Source organism: Mollisia scopiformis (genome assembly GCF_001500285.1).
Source record: "Mollisia scopiformis unplaced genomic scaffold LY89scaffold_3, whole genome shotgun sequence".
NCBI classification, from domain to species: Eukaryota; Fungi; Ascomycota; class Leotiomycetes; order Helotiales; family Mollisiaceae; genus Mollisia; species Mollisia scopiformis.
The window spans coordinates 323513-338864 of record NW_017263583.1 but is presented as its reverse complement, the minus strand read 5'-3'; the positions used below and the strand labels follow the sequence as shown (position 1 = coordinate 338864).

Here is a 15352-nt window from a genome sequence, read left to right as displayed (position 1 = left end):
GAGGTGTAACCTTGTGCTCTCACTCTAGCTCTGTACTCTCACTCTAGTGTTGGACTTTTACTCTAGCTCTCACTCTAGTTTTGTACTCTCACTCCAGCTTTGTACTCCCACTCCAGTTCTGTATTTTCACTCTAGTCCTGTACTCTTACTCTAGCTCTGTGCTCTCACTCCAGCGCTATGCTCTACTTAACCCTTACTTTCACTAACTACTCAAAATAGCACCCCTACAAGGGACCCGGAAGGTTACTCAACTCAACTTTTTAGAAACGAGCACTTCGGTTTTAACTTTCTACCTTAAGCTTGTCCCGCGGCGCCTTTATTGTGATAACGTCAAAATGTTGACGAAACTAAATCAAATTCCCTGTTTCCTCGGTGACGGCTCATCAATTACATTTCAATTCTTAGTAGCAGTAGGAGAAAATCGTATCGGAGTGGATGATGAGAGAAGAAGCACCGAGTATAAATGCGGTGATGGTTCACATGCGGAGTTTGTTTGGCACAACTGTGACGAGGCCAGGGTCATGTTACGTCAGAGTAGAGATTTTTGGATCACATAAATTGGAATATAGCATCTATCAAAGACGACCTAGGCAAAATCTATCAAGAATAATATTTGATACGAAAGGTAGGAAATGAGTGTCCGAGAAAGCTATCGAAGAGGTAAAGACTGAAGATATCAACATAAACACAAGAACGGAATATCCTCCACCAAATACCAAAGAAAGCATTAAATCCTCCACGAAACCATGTTCATTCATTTCATGCGCTTATTGGCCTTCCTGTCGCTAGATTTAGCAGGCCTCTTGCCAGAAGAAGTACTTGGACCGGCACCGGAAGTACTGGGACCAGCCCCTGAACTACTTGGCGCAGCACTGAGAAGACTTGGAGCAGCCTGAAGTGCCCTTTCTCCGGGTTCAAGAGCACTTGAGCTCAGCTGCGGGGCTCTTGGTATAGCATTAGGTGGAACCCCCCTCAGCTGTTCAATTATCCCCCCCAACTTGATTTTGTAGGGTTCAGGTGAGGACCAGCCTATCTGTTTGAGAATACCGAGCAAGCCTTGTAACTGATCGATGTAAGGCTTTGCCTCAGGTAGATTTTGCAAGGCGCTGAGAACGAAATCAACAGGGCGGTTCTCAGGTGGACTCCGAATAAGGCGCTCGTAGAGATTTCGGTCCCGCGTTGGCTCCGCATGTGCTCGTCGTCGACTCCATGAGGGATCTTTGGGGTAAATTTCGTAGTTGCGATTGATTACCATATCAAGGATCCCCACCAATGCTTTTGCAGCTTCCTGTTTAGCTACTGAACTTAGAGGCTGTCGCTGCACAATATTGAAGTTTATGGAGTCGACGAGCTTGATCAAGGTGTCTGCACACCATATTAGATCGAAAGGACCATCAACAGGCCCCTGCTCAGCATATTTGTCGAGGGCGGCAATTGTCGCTTGGGCTTTGAGAAGGGCCTTCGTGAAGTAGCTTCTAGCTCGTAAGTCTTTAGGAACTAGGGTCTTGAAGTGATAAAACATGTCGTCGTTGGAGAAGAGGAGTCTGGAAATTGTTGCTTCCAGATCCCCGAGAATCAACTTCGGGGACATGTCTCCAGGAGTATTGAAGATATCACCTCGATAGTCGTCTGTAAGGAGGGTATCGGATGATAACGTAGCCATTATATCGCGTACGGCGTGCATCCTCTCTTTCAGCATACGTCTCGTCTGTCTGCCAAGTCCAGAGGTCGAATGTACTTTCTTCAATTGCCATGTATCTTCGGTGTCGGATTCTGGACCTTCTCGGAGCTCGAATTGAAGTTCTTCGCATACGGTGTCCAGCCCTACCGCAGAGATCTGTTCATACGTCGTTATATCGGTGACCTCAAGCGTATCCGGAATTGCATTGGACAACTGCTCCAGAAGCCATTCGATATGGCAGCATTGCTCTCCTCCGCTGCAGGTATTCGAGGAGCATATTGGTCCGGTCGTGCTGATGCGAATCGAAATTCTCTCGACTTCGGCGTACGCTATCTGGAAGGCGTAGAAGGTATCGAATTGGCGGCAATGGTTGAGTGCAAAAACTCGCCCACTTCGGGTTCCTTCATCTGGTACTTCCTCCTGAACGTCGTCCGGTGCTTCTTCCTGGCCCATCTCATCGTCGGACTCGTTAGGGTTCAAGATCTGAGCCAGGCTTGCCGATCCACCACTACCCATTGGGGCTTTTCCTTTGCCTTTCCCTCCGGATTGTGCAGGTGCAAGATCTCCGTGAGACTGCATGTCTTGAGAGAGTGAGAGCTTTTGAAAGCGGGAGACTGGCGCAGACATGAGGATGGGTGGGAGGAAGCTGTTGGAATAGGAACGCCATAGCGGCACTTGTGTGACTTATATACTGTGGATCGAAGTAGTCTGCTCTCTCTGCCTATAGTGAGGCCCTCGAGAGCCAGTTCCAATATGATGTCCAGGCGCGTGTGCTGAGCCCTGCCACTGCTTCACAGAGGTCTCTCGGAGGGTCAAACGGTCCTCAAGAAGGCCGGCTGGAGGGAGTCTTCGAAGGGACGTGGAAGATATAGCATTGTTGGAAGTTATGACTAGAGCCATGAGGGGCAACTTGCGATGCTTCGCCGCAGAAGTTGGAGGGGAGAAAGGGCCGGGTTCCTTCGAGTGACAGTTGAGCCTTGTGGGATTTTAGCGCGGCGATTGGTCAAGACCCGCGCAAGCGAGCTCTCAAGGCTGACACTCGGTTTTCGAGCTGAACTGCTCTTCATCTTCACCTCAACTGCTCCCCAACAGCAAGCACAGTTGCCGACCCGCGATGCGTGGTTGGCTCGACCGTCTACGCCTCAGATTGATGTTACTGCAGCCTGGGACGAGGAGGCAGCACCATCATCTATCTGCTCCGCAGGATTTGAGGTCTTTCGGTCATCGTGGTGGTTGCGTGGGGAGTAGTAACTCGAGCAGGATTCAGCTTCACACGGCATAGAGGCACTTGCAGCACCATGCAGAGCGATGAACTTGTCTCCAACATTACTTCCATCTGATTTGCATGTTTTTTATCTCTGCCTGCATCATTGCCGGGTCAAGTGATAGCTCCGGCCTGCGTCTTTCCGTTGGCTGCGGCGCAGCAACACCTCTGCATCGCTCTTCATGACCCATGGTCATAAGTCAAAGAGTCATACCAGAGATCCAACTGTCGCAAGTGTGCTTTGGGACGATATTCGGTCAGCCCGCATTCTCAAAAGAATAGGAGAAGGACAGATGTTTCCAGTGTTGTCAGTTTCAGCTGTCGATGCCGGGCACTCAGTGGCTCATTACCCTGCATTACTGGATTTTTAAGTTGCTTCAGATACCTGGAATTCTACCAAATCACACGCTTCTCCATTTCAGCCCTACATCACATCGTCGCCTCAACACCATCTTCTATGGTACACCGAGTTCTCCCTTTTTGTGCATCATATCACTGAAGGTCGAGAACTACTCTGCCTTGCATTTTCCCGGCAGACATCTCCTCGAAAACTGCTGTCAGATTTTCCATCTTCTCGGTTCTCAATCGAGTCTTAACAATGCCCCTTGCTGCCATATCTAAGATTTCAAGAGCTTCTCTTTGGTTCCCCACCGCGGACCCCTTAATATTGTGTTCCATTGCCACCATTGCAGCAGGGAATGCTTTTGCGATAGGCACGGAGTCGCCTTCTGGCATTCCTACACACACTACAGCAAGTCAGCAGAGATTTTTCAAGGAGCCGAGCTGTTTGAGAGTTTCCTCAATGACTGTGTAGATGTGCCTCGGGGGCTTGGCTTTTCACAAATGACAAATGCAGCGGGCGATTTCTACCTACCGAGTGTGCCTCCGAATCTCAGGAAATCTAGGGCTTGCGCGTATGCTTTGTTTGATGCCGTGCACACAATCACGGCTGATGCCCCAAGGCCTGATTCACAGTCAGTGACAAAGAGTATGACGCGTTTACATAAAGGAGGTTACACGAATGGTAAGTTCTTCAGTCAAACTGTTTAGAGATGACGTACCGCCAGTCGCTTTCTTCACTTCCTCAGCGAGACTTTTATCATCAAATTTCGTAATGTCGAGGAAGACTTCTGCTCCACAGTCCTTGACAAGACTTTCCTTACTTCCATGATCAATACCGATAATTCTCATAGCCATACCGCGGCTACCGATCTGGCAAGCTAAGTGACCCTGCCTGAATAAGCGAGATTTTCCGAGGTGAAAAGGGGTCACTCACCAAGCCACCACCAGCACCGGCTATTCACATGTTAACATATCTCAAATACGTCGGATAAGGCCGACCTTAACATACCTATAACGACCCACTGGCCACTTTTCGCTTCACTCTTTCGCAAGGCTGAATACCTAAAATAGACACCAAAATGAGCTTCGCCTATTTCATGTGACCTGTTATGCGGCCCCCGTTCCACAGCCCTCCAGAGAACAAAACTCACGTTGTCACCCCAGCGCAAAGCATGGGGGCTGCATCCTCGGATTTTAAGGACTCGGGAATTGGAGTGACGTAGTTTGCTGGAGCTAGAGCATACTGCTGAAACGTTCCTGGGTCTGAGGTGAAAATTAAGCAACACCTCTCACATATCGAGCCATGAGTCACTTACAATAATAACCGGAGATCTTTTGGTTCTGTGCGAGCCAACATTAATTAATGTCATTGGAGGAACGCACGATACTCACGAAACAGACGCCGTCTTTTCCTTCCAGGCATGGCGGGCATGCTGAGCAGGCGTAAGCAATCCTAAACCCAGCATCTCGTGTCAGCATGGTCTTCGCCCCACACCTTCATGAAAGCCCAACATTGCAAACGTCGTAGATTGTCGAGATTCGCACTTTCAGAGGCATTTCAAGTCTCCAGGCTTCAAGAAAGTAGAGGACACCATGTTGAGAAGGGGGCTTACCATTTGATGCCTACTCGGTCTCCAACTTTGACTCGACCATTTTCGGAACCCGGTCCCAATTTATGAACGATCCCGACACCTTCGTGTCCTCCGACTTGCCCAGGTTGCGTTGGATATGGTAGACCCCTCCAAGTATTCTCCATCACTCCCATGTCAGAATGACAGACTCCAGAATGCGTTCTTTGAAGGTGTCAGCAATCTCCATATTGTGCAAACGCCTAGGCAGCACACTACTCACAGTCGCACAAGTACCTCTCCAGCACCAGGTTCGGGCGTATCAAGCTCCTCGATCTTTGTCGAAATCGTCCCCGGCTTATCATAAACGATTGCTTTGTACTTCTTCGGAATATCGAACGTTTGGGGGGTTTCCGTGGCTGCCATGTTTGCGAGTTTCCAAAGGTATCGCGTGTGATGATGTCAATGATTTCTAAGATCCAGAAATATATATGCTATCAGATGTACACTGTGACTCGTAACACTTGACTACAATTCTGGGCGCGGGGAATCCTCTTCCTTTTATCTATCGTCCTCAACTCCAGATTCTGCGGGTCTGACAGTCCTTACCCGCCGAGGTCGAGAGCTTGTGAGGCGTGATGTGGGGTAGGTGCGGGGTCGATTGATACGATCATGAAATGTCACCGAGCTTAGCCATTAAGATATATGAAACTAACTTTCAGTGCTTTGCATTTTGACAACTGCTAGCATAAAGCATATGAAAAAAATTCAATAGCTACGTTGTCCGAGAAGTCGTCGGATGGTTGGCATCAAGTACGGAGTATTGATCATCTTGAAGAGCTTTAAGAGCAAGGTAAGATGTACTAATATTGTTCTTTTGAACATTTCTGAACATTTAGGTCTCACAGTATCTCGAGACGTATTCATTCTACGGCCCGAATATCCTGTGCGAATAATCCCAAAACTCACTTAATTTTGGTTCATATTGGGGACGGGATATATACATGAAGCCAGAACACAAGTGACCCTTGCTCAAACTTCACAAATCCCGTGAAGGGTTCAAGTTACTTGCATGAGAAATCTAAGACTGTAATCTCAAGCTCAGAACTTGAATGAAGATAAGATTAGAATTCCTGGTACTCTCGTTCTTGGTTCTCGACCTCCGCAATCAATTTGCGTGCCAAGATTAGCGGTGCTTACTGCATGATGTGATTCTACCATAAAAGGCTTCAAACGCACACGCACTAAGTGTTGCTTAAGATAACATGCACTTACCTTACAAGATGAATGTTTCATGATAGCCATTGACGCTCAAAACAGTAGGTTCGATACTGCTAATCATATGTACTCTCTCACTATGACGTACCTCGGCATGAGCCCGGGAAGGAGCAGCTCATAGATATGTAACTTTTCGTTCCTCCTCTCTATTCCACTAATTGTCTAGACATCACATTTAGACCGTTGATCAGAATTACTGGTAGTATGTCTACAAAAATGGAGAAACAGAATCCCCAATCAGTCCATGGTACCGAAAAGCACCGAAAGTATGGAGCCTTTCAAAATGAACTCTACAGAGGTAAGCCTTCTCTGCATATACTCACTCAAGTATGGAATTAACTTGGAACTCAGCGGGCATGTTTCATCATTGTCTACCAGTGGTGACCACCGATCCCCGCAAGTTGGAGGAACAGGCAAAAGGTGCCATGAAACCAACAGCTTACAACTATGTGGCTGGTGGAGCGGGAGAAAGAGCAACAATGGATGCAAACAGGCTGGCATTCCGCCAATGGAAACTTGTGCCTCGAATGCTGAGACCAACTACTCATCGAGATCTTACCATCAAGCTGTTTGGTGAGACATATGGTAAGTCAATATCACTGTCTCTCGGAGGGGCTGGAGCTGACATGGACCTTGTAGAAAGTCCCATTCTTATGGCACCGATAGGTGTACAAACAATCTTTCATAAAGACAAAGAGACTGGGCTCTCGGAGGTCTGTTCGGAGATCGGGGTCCCATACGTTCTGAGTACAGCATCGAGCTCGTCCATCGAAGAAGTGGCGAAAGCGAATGGGAAAGGACCCCGATGGTATCAATTATACTGGCCACAAGACGACGACGTCACAATATCGTTGCTGAAGCGTGCAAAAGCAAATGGCTATAAAGTTCTTGTGGTAACCCTCGACACATGGGCTTTAGCATGGAGACCTGCGGATTTGGATGGAGCTTATATTCCTTTCAGTACAGCCAATCGACTCCTAGATCTCTATCAGAAGCTTGTACTAATTTGTCAATAGTGAAGGGAGTCGGCAACAGAAATGGCTTCGCAGATCCAGTTTTCAGGGAGAAATTCCGGAAGAAGTTCAATGCAGAGCCCGAGGAAAGGGTCACCGAGGCCTCTGAAGAGTGGATTGGTGATGTCTTCTCCGGTGCTGCTCATTCCTCGGACGAGATTGCACTGCTGAAGAAACACTGGGATGGTCCTATTGTACTAAAGGGTATTCAGGTGAGAGACGGACCCTAATTTGCGCAACCTAAGATGTTTACTGATTATTTTAGCACCCAGAAGATGCCAAGCTAGCTGTTGAGCATGGTTGCGATGGAATCGTGGTGAGCAATCACGGGGGTGAGCCTGGTCTTTGAACACATCAACAATTTGAGATTCTGATCTGCCCGAAGGTCGACAACTCGATGGAGCTGTGGGATCATTGGAAATGCTTCCCGAAATCGTGGAAGCTGTAGGTGACAAGCTTACCGTCATTTTCGACAGTGGCATCCGAACAGGTGTGGATGTCATCAAGGCTCTGTCACTTGGAGCAAAGGCGGTCTTCGTAGGTAGACCTGCGATCTATGGCCTAGCCATCGGAGGGAAGGTATGAAATCTGCTCTATACCACCCCAAACATTGACTGACAGCCACTCAGCAAGGAGCGAAGCAGGTCTTACAAGGTATACTAGCAGATGTTGACCAGTCAATGGGACTTGCCGGTATTGTGAACATTGCTGGCTGCAATCGATCGATGCTTCGAAGAGTACAATACGGTGGCGACTCGGCGTCCTCCAACTAACGATACCAGTATGCCAAGAGAGCCAAAGTGTATGAGTGGGAGATTGCCTTTGATATCATATAACAAGAATTTAATGTCTAAAAGTTTGACGTCCATGGGAACGCCTCTCCTTTGTCTGCAGTGGTAACTGTCACCAAACCCAAGAACATATATACTGGCATCTTAATCCTTCACCGCAAACCGACTCTTGGCTCTAAGTATTGCGCCATACCTATACAGTAAATACAACAAGAAAGCACAAACAATAGTCAATCCTCCAAGCAAGCTGACTCCTCCAGCAACCCCAAGATTTGTAAAGAGTGGCCGAGAGAAGAGAATAGCTCCTGCTGCTAAGGTGCTTCGCGCCAGGTCGTTTGCAGCGAAGAGAGAAGCGCTGTATTTGGGATAGGTGAAGGGCAGATATAGGAAAATACTTTGGATGATGAGGTAGGTGCCTCCAACGCTCAATCCCATTCCGAATGTAGGAGCTATCCAGTGTACCCCAGACCTTGCTGTCCACGCTAATCACACCTTATCAGCTATGGTGAACATTGACTAGTGACATTTTTCGGGGGGTACGAACCATACAAAAACAATCCAACTGGGATCATGCAGCTCCCAACAAGGCCTACAACCAACCTATCTTCTTGTGGCCCAAATCCGTTCTTTTCGAAGGGACGCTCCACGGTGTAGTGCCAGTATGCAGCATACACTGGTCCAATGACAACAATTGCGACTAATGCCGAGAGATATGGAAGTCCGGACTCTCCAAGATTGAAATGGTATATCTTAGGAAAGACCAACGGAGTAGATTCGAAGAACGAGTAGAAGATACCGTATAAAAGCGAGGCTGAGATGATGTTAGTTATGACCAGAACTTTGGAATCCTCGGAAAATCACTGTAGAAGGTCGAGAACAGAACGGCAGGGTCGAGTGCATTGATCTCCCAAGGTTCTGCGATGCATTTCGTCAGAGGCACGACATATCACTCCGTACCAAGGTCAACTTACTGATCAAAGCATCAAATGCTCGCTCCCTAGCAGTCATATGGGCTTGATCAATCTCCGACTGCGACTTGAGATTGGACTTGTTGAGCAGTTTTCGAAGACGGCGAGCTCGTTGCAGAAGGATGGTGTCGGCTGATGTCTCTGGTAAAGAGAAGAACATCATAAGAAAAACCGGGCCAGATAACCAGAGCATCTCCCATTGACTCCATCGCCAGTTCTCAGCTTGAATACTGAACCCACCGACCACCGGGCCGAAAGCGGGACCAAGAGTTGCTAGATTTTGTCAGGATACAATTGTGATCACTGAGATTGGAAAGGGAACAAACCAAACCCCGCCCAGATGATCATGAGATAAGGTATTTTGATCAGAGGCCACTTCAAATAATCGTAAGTGTGGCTTCCAGTAATCCCTTAAAAGTAAAATACTTACTATATCTTGGAAAGAAGAGCCAGCAGTTGCGAGGCAAGGCGATCCTGAAAGGTCAACGAAGGAGTTCAATGCTTGGAAGTGATTCCGAAGTCACCTACCAAAGAAACCCAGCAAAAAGCGCAGTACCAAAAGGCCAGCGAAACTCTCTGTCAATGCTGTCGGGATTGTGAGAATCACAAAGATGGCGAATGTAAAGATATATGGAGGATTCTTTCCTATGACAGGAATTCTATCCGCATGATTTAGTGGACGACATTCTGCCGGTCAGTGGAAGAACTTACTCGCTGAGCGGAGACCAAAGCATTGGTCCAACACCATCTGGCACTTTGTTAATTACTTGTTCAACGCTGGGTGGAAAGATTTCGTTCTTACATGCAAGAACGTATAGGCTCATCCCTAGTGCTGCAGCTGTTGGGCCCACATTGAACCTCTCCTCGACCTCACCTTCCCCTGGAGTATAGATCGACGAGCCAATGTACACAGCAAAAGTATACAGTCTGTTGCTTGTCAGCTAGATGGGTCGAAGTCACGAACGGAATGCCTCACGCGATAATGAAAGAAACATATATCTTCTTGGGGGTCGAGTAATTTTGAGGGTTTCCGGGATCATCTGGCTACATCAGCTCCCTTCAGAGATAAATGCAGCGTGTGAGATACCGGTAGTGTACCAATCAACAAGGATGATTCCATCAGATGCCACTATAGGATGGATTGGTTGACTGATTGTCCTTTCGATGGGTTCGATGTCGGGGCGCGTTGCCAGCTCTTCATCTTCATCCCTATCAATCTTATCTCCACTTGAACCTCGGCGGTCGTTCGTGATAGTTGATGTTTCAGACTGGTGTTCTATCTCCTTCTCTTCTGTAGTTGGTGAGGGCAGCTCGAAATCTGGTAGCTCGTCTGAGAAGAGAAGAATCTTGTTTTTTGCAATGAGGCGAAGAAGTTGTCCGAAACTTGAGTCTCTGATGATGTCGAACATGTTCGAGATAAAACGATTTGTAATGACTGGAGTTCAAGGTAACACGTATTGACCTCGAGGAGTACGAAGAGATTTGCTTCATAAGAATGGAAAGAAAGGCATAGTAGGTACTTCAGTTGCCCGAAATGACATGGAAATGACTCACCAACAGCAACTGCCGCGCCTTCCTTAGCAAAGCATTAAGGCCGCCCAACAAAGAAGACGATTACTAAATGTGTGGTCGGTGCTGGCACATTGGGGTTTCAAGCCTCAACAGCTTCGGCATGATTTATAACTCAGCCGGGGAACTACCCAGCAACTTCTCATTGGTCAAAATTTCACGCCTTGAGAATGTACGGTACGATTGCTGATATATAATTTTTCCATCGGACTTCTACATGGACAAAAATCAGGTAGACATCGAGTAATTGTCAATTTGTAATTGAAAGGGGGAAATGCTAAGATCGTGCGGGTAAGTTTACTGATCATCATTACCCGATGCATTTGATAGATATACGGAGCTCCCAACTCATAATGTGTTCAAAAGATATAATCCTTCAATTCTTAGTTGTTATCTTCCAATACAGACTCCAGATAAGAAGTATTGTTGCTCAAAGATCGGCAAAATGGCAACGTTTGTTCCAACTCTACACTTGCAGACCTACCCGGCACTCTCGCCAACTCGCCCCGAGCTATCTGCAAAGGGCAAATCTGTGCTTGTCACTGGGTAAGCCAGGCTGAGAGTTGTCAGTACTCACAGTGCTAATATGTCAACAGAGGCGGATATGGCATAGGTCGAGCAGTTCCCGATGCATTTGGAGCCGCTGGAGCTGCTCGTGTAGCGTACGTGAAATGTCCCCTTCTTCTCGAGGACATTCAAGAGCTGAACCCTCGGCATACTCTTCGAAGACTCCTTGAAACTTTTTAGTGTCGCATGCTGATTCTCTAATAGCATCAGTGGACGCACTGAGTCTAAACTCAAGGCTGCTGTCGCCGAGCTCAAACAAGCATTCCCGAAAACCGAATTCTCGTATTTCGTTGCCGACATTAGTAAGTCAAGCTGTAAATTTGTTCCAAGAACTTTCATGAGCCAAGCTCTCGGGACCCGTTGTCTGGAGCGGTCGATTCATGTGCTCTGCAATCTTCTGTCCAGACCGATACTGACTTGTCAACAGGGGATACGAATGCCGTGAAAGCCATGTTCAAGTCATTCGGGGCTCCTGATGTCTTGGTCAACAATGCTGGATTCCTTGTCGTACCAGAAATTTTCAAGACGGTAGATCTCAAGGAGTGGTGGGAAGGGTTCGAGGTGAATATTCTCGGCACAGCCATCGTCACCCAAGAGTTCCTCCGCGCCAAACCCGAAGGCAAAGAAGCGGTTGTGATCAACGTCAATACCATCGCGGCTCATCTGGGTACGAACTATCCGAAGCTTTCAGCTTATAGTTCGAGTAAAGCTGCTTTGGCGCGATTGTCCGAGTCACTTCAAGCAGAGACTCCCGAAGTCCGCTTCGTCTCGATCCATCCAGGAGCAATCGATACGGATATGTACGTAAAGTCTGAGATGGGACCTTTCGACATGACCGAGGTAGACTTGGCTGCCAATTTCATGTTGTGGTTGGCCTCACCTGAAGCAGACTTTTTGAAGGGGAGATTCGCGTGGGTGCATTGGGACATTGATGAGTTGAAGGCGAAGAAAGAGGAGATTCTGAGCGGAGATCTGTTGAAATATACTCTAGGTGGATTCGATCCTCTAGGCGGATTCAATTGATAGTGACCGCTTTCTAGGTCCAGAGTGGCTGTTAAAGATGAGATGAAGTTTGAATTCGGTTTGTTAAGCGAAGCTCGCTTGTGTTCCTCGAGACGTCAGTAGAAACCATACAATGCAGAAGTAGGAAGAGAAGATTTTCCATCATTGGAGAAAAAGAGAAGGCTTCAATTAAGTCTTATGATCTGATGCAGATGAGCTGCGTGCAATCGTGTTGAATCGAGCTACTCCTGAATAGAACTCGCTTAACATGTAAACAAATCCTTGGGAAGATTTCAACACCAAAAGATTTTAGTAGTAATCGCCAGAACCAAAAGAATAAAAACAAATAAAAATCACCGACAAGAGGAGCAAAAACTTAGACCTCACCACCGAGGTGGGGGGATCGCAGAAAACTTGCTCGGTGTCGGGTGCAATTTTTGAAGTCACGTTCGTCCGTTCGTCTCTAATTGATAGTACCCCAGAGTACGTGTGTATAGATTGTAATAAGCAAAAGTGCTACCATCAACCACTCGGCTGGCCGTATGGTTGATAAGTCGTCACGACTTTCAAAACTAAACGACAATGCTTTGCGCTTGGGCATTTGACTCGCAGCTCCCGATCGTCTCCGACGGTGAGCAGCGAGCCAAATGTTTTGTTTATTTTTTCTATTTCATTTTTGTCTCTTGTTTTAGGGGGGAAAAGTTTTTCCCACCCTGCTTCTATAGCTACATCCTTGGACTTAATTTTGGCTTTTGCAATTCTTATCGACTATGCAGACTGTTTCGTGGGAAAGCTAAGCGAGAAAGAGGGCCGCGCGACTATGACACGTGAAGAGACTTGCGAGCCATCACACTAAGTCAAAGATAGTTCGGTGAATGCATGTTCTTAGCATTATGTTTTATTGTCCCATTCACTACCGCATTGATGGTTGCGATAAATTTCTGCTTCGAGCTTCTCTTCGATCTTGAGCGCCTATCTGACGTAGCCACTTCAGCCAAAACAACAAACATACATCCAGCTCATGGCAATGTCTATGCAATCAAATTACGCGGCTAACAGTCCAGATCGTCCGTATTCTCAACCAGGTCAAAGCCATTGCCTTTATCAGGGCATCGGAGGGTGCATCGAGGACTGGATCGCGACGTCAATTGAGTTTCGCGGATATCCAGGACCGGTTCCCAAGCAGAGAGAATTCCGAATTAAATTGTCCAACAACAGAGGAACACTGAGGCTGACAATCTGACCTCGCTCACAAGATTCCTCTCTTTGGTCTTGGTCATTTTCGTCTTGCATGATAGATTGATGGTTCTCGTCCTTGAGAAGAGCATTGAAATCGAATACCTCACAAGGTTTTCCTCTAGAATCCACAACTGGTTTGCTGGAATCGTCGAGTGGGGTATCCGTTGGTAAATTTTCGCTTTCGTCCAATGCGTCCGGAAACAGGGCAGCGCTTGTTGTGGTCCATGGACCTATCTCATATACTTCTGAGGAATAGGTAGAGACACTCGGATCATTTGGTGTGCTTGCTGATTGAAGTGTGTGAAGTTGATCGCTTCTACAGCGTGAGTTCATTGTATGCTCTAGCTTGCAAGTGCAAGTCTGCAAATGAATGATTTCGTTATCGATGTGATATGCTCCTTTCGTGATGAGGTATTCTTCAACGTCGAAAGCATTCAAAAATGGAGATGAGGTTGAGGCATAATCAGCCCCTAATAAAGCCTGAGCATCGACTAAAGGGTGCAGAATTTTGGGTCTGAATTCTCGTTGGACAACATTGAAATGTTGCAAGGACAATGTCGAGTCAAATCCGAAGACTGCTCTTCCAAGCCAACGTTGTGCTTGCATGCCGTGTTCCAAGAACCAGCGGAGGTTGGCCATGATCTCATGTCTTGTATGATAAAGGAATGCATACTTGAACATCTGCATAACGAGGGGGTTTTGAGTTCCAGAATCATCCATCAAAGCAAAGTATGCAACTTGAAGATTGGTCCTGATAAGGTGCATACCGAACCCGAGTGGAGGCATACTGAGATCTTGATTCCCTTCAGGCAAGCGTAACAGGCCATGTGGCTCGTAGTCAAACCATCCATTGCCAAAGAAATTACTCGGACGGGAGATGTCTGGGAGACGGACGTGGGGAAGATCCATTGCTGAAAGGGATGACTGTCTATCCTTCGTAACCGAAAGCTGTCTAGAGATGGAACCATCAATCTTTGGCTCTAATTCCTCGTTTTCCGCGACAGCAATTCTAGCCAGATCAATGATCTTTGACGTAGTCGACAAGAGGCTCCTTCCTATCTCCGGGTCCCTCTGCACCATTTGAGTCTTAAGCATAGACTCACTGAAGCTCAAAAAAACTTTGCTGATTTCTTCCACACAGTCCTCTAAGGCTTCAGCTCGTTGCTCGAGAGATTTCACCGCCGCTTGCTTTCGCTGCCGAAAAGCTTCTTGGGCTTTTCGGACCTGTTGCCGCCGCTCCTAATAGTTTTGTTAGCTAAATGAAGCTACATGGCGATGTCTGAAGCATGACTGCAGCGATTACAAGGTGTACAATGAGGTAAATTTCTAAGAGTACAACGTATGCCAGCCACTTGATACTACAGACTGGATTTAAAAGGGATCAATGTTGCACATGCCACTTGAATTGAAGGTTTTGTTCCTTTGGCTCACAGCATATTGATATCAAAGAGCTCATACATACTTCAGGGATATTTGATTGGCCGGGATTTTTGAGAGGCCGCCCTCTTGCCCGCTTTTTCGGAGGAGCATCCTCGTGTGGAGGAAGGTCCTGGATTGAGGGCGAGGAAAGGACGGAGCTTGCCATAAAGAATCGCGAGTATCGACTGCAAAGATCTCGGTATTCGGTGTCCAAATGTCACGAAGGAATTGATGGCATATCCTCATCAATGTAGAAACCGTTTGACGTTGACATCAATGTTGATTTCTCAGCAAGTTTTGTCAGCAAGTCCTTCATGGTCATCACGTGAACCATATTCTCACTCATTTGAACCTGAAATTCGAGGACATATTTGCACGTCAAGAACAGAATAGTATTATCGTGCAGCTATGCTCAGGAAGTTGAGAAGGAGATGTGCTAGATATCCGTTCAGCACCGTCACGCCTCACTTACCGGAAGCGAACGTCTTCGAGCCAAATGTCAATGAGCAAAGCGTGACGAGACTAGATTTTGTGAACTTTGCTTATGCTCCAGTTCCATTTATAGCACATTGATATACATGTAGGAAACGTTCTAATCCACAGTGTGCATCAATTGCGGATGGGATTCTCGATCCGCCTCTTCCACAAGAG

At 47.0% G+C, this 15352-nt stretch overlaps 6 protein-coding genes across 6 annotated transcripts; 2 read left to right on the top strand and 4 right to left on the bottom strand.

Annotated features, from left to right (window-relative positions):
• Positions 1–546: 546 nt before the first annotated feature.
• LY89DRAFT_680481 (uncharacterized protein) lies at positions 547–2664 on the bottom strand. The gene has a single exon (XM_018214088.1). The coding sequence runs from the start codon at positions 2306–2308 to the stop codon at positions 755–757; it is 1554 nt and encodes a 517-aa protein (XP_018076705.1). The 5' UTR covers positions 2309–2664; the 3' UTR covers positions 547–754.
• Positions 2665–3320: 656 nt separating this feature from the next.
• On the bottom strand, positions 3321–5428 carry LY89DRAFT_680480 (alcohol dehydrogenase-like protein). Its single transcript, XM_018214087.1, has 10 exons — positions 5139–5428; positions 4901–5080; positions 4680–4740; positions 4604–4628; positions 4439–4550; positions 4297–4349; positions 4222–4241; positions 4007–4175; positions 3820–3909; positions 3321–3691 (listed from the first exon to the last, which is right to left on the bottom strand). The coding sequence occupies exons 1-10, from the start codon at positions 5279–5281 to the stop codon at positions 3438–3440; spliced, it is 1107 nt and encodes a 368-aa protein (XP_018076704.1). The 5' UTR covers positions 5282–5428; the 3' UTR covers positions 3321–3437.
• Positions 5429–6303: 875 nt separating this feature from the next.
• Positions 6304–7982, top strand: LY89DRAFT_777475 (oxidoreductase; the record flags this gene model as incomplete). The annotated part of the gene is made up of 8 exons (XM_018222146.1): positions 6304–6431; positions 6485–6718; positions 6773–7093; positions 7150–7358; positions 7412–7478; positions 7532–7725; positions 7776–7883; positions 7929–7982. Exons 1-8 carry the CDS (start codon positions 6338–6340, stop codon positions 7980–7982), a joined length of 1281 nt encoding a protein of 426 aa, XP_018076703.1. The 5' UTR covers positions 6304–6337.
• Positions 7983–8025: 43 nt separating this feature from the next.
• LY89DRAFT_606807 (MFS general substrate transporter) lies at positions 8026–10528 on the bottom strand. The gene is made up of 11 exons (XM_018210434.1): positions 9993–10528; positions 9882–9945; positions 9708–9832; positions 9617–9653; positions 9434–9564; positions 9336–9379; positions 9232–9280; positions 8909–9178; positions 8799–8852; positions 8482–8748; positions 8026–8419 (listed from the first exon to the last, which is right to left on the bottom strand). Exons 1-11 carry the CDS (start codon positions 10312–10314, stop codon positions 8082–8084), a joined length of 1701 nt encoding a protein of 566 aa, XP_018076702.1. The 5' UTR covers positions 10315–10528; the 3' UTR covers positions 8026–8081.
• A 391-nt stretch (positions 10529–10919) lies between these two features.
• On the top strand, positions 10920–12064 carry LY89DRAFT_777473 (NAD(P)-binding protein; the record flags this gene model as incomplete). Its single annotated transcript, XM_018222145.1, has 4 exons — positions 10920–11020; positions 11071–11136; positions 11246–11343; positions 11469–12064. The coding sequence occupies 4 exons, from the start codon at positions 10920–10922 to the stop codon at positions 12062–12064; spliced, it is 861 nt and encodes a 286-aa protein (XP_018076701.1).
• A 1059-nt stretch (positions 12065–13123) lies between these two features.
• On the bottom strand, positions 13124–14966 carry LY89DRAFT_294369 (uncharacterized protein). The gene is made up of 2 exons (XM_018206537.1): positions 14745–14966; positions 13124–14521 (listed from the first exon to the last, which is right to left on the bottom strand). The coding sequence occupies exons 1-2, from the start codon at positions 14865–14867 to the stop codon at positions 13148–13150; spliced, it is 1497 nt and encodes a 498-aa protein (XP_018076700.1). The 5' UTR covers positions 14868–14966; the 3' UTR covers positions 13124–13147.
• Between the last annotated feature and the right edge of the window lie 386 nt (positions 14967–15352).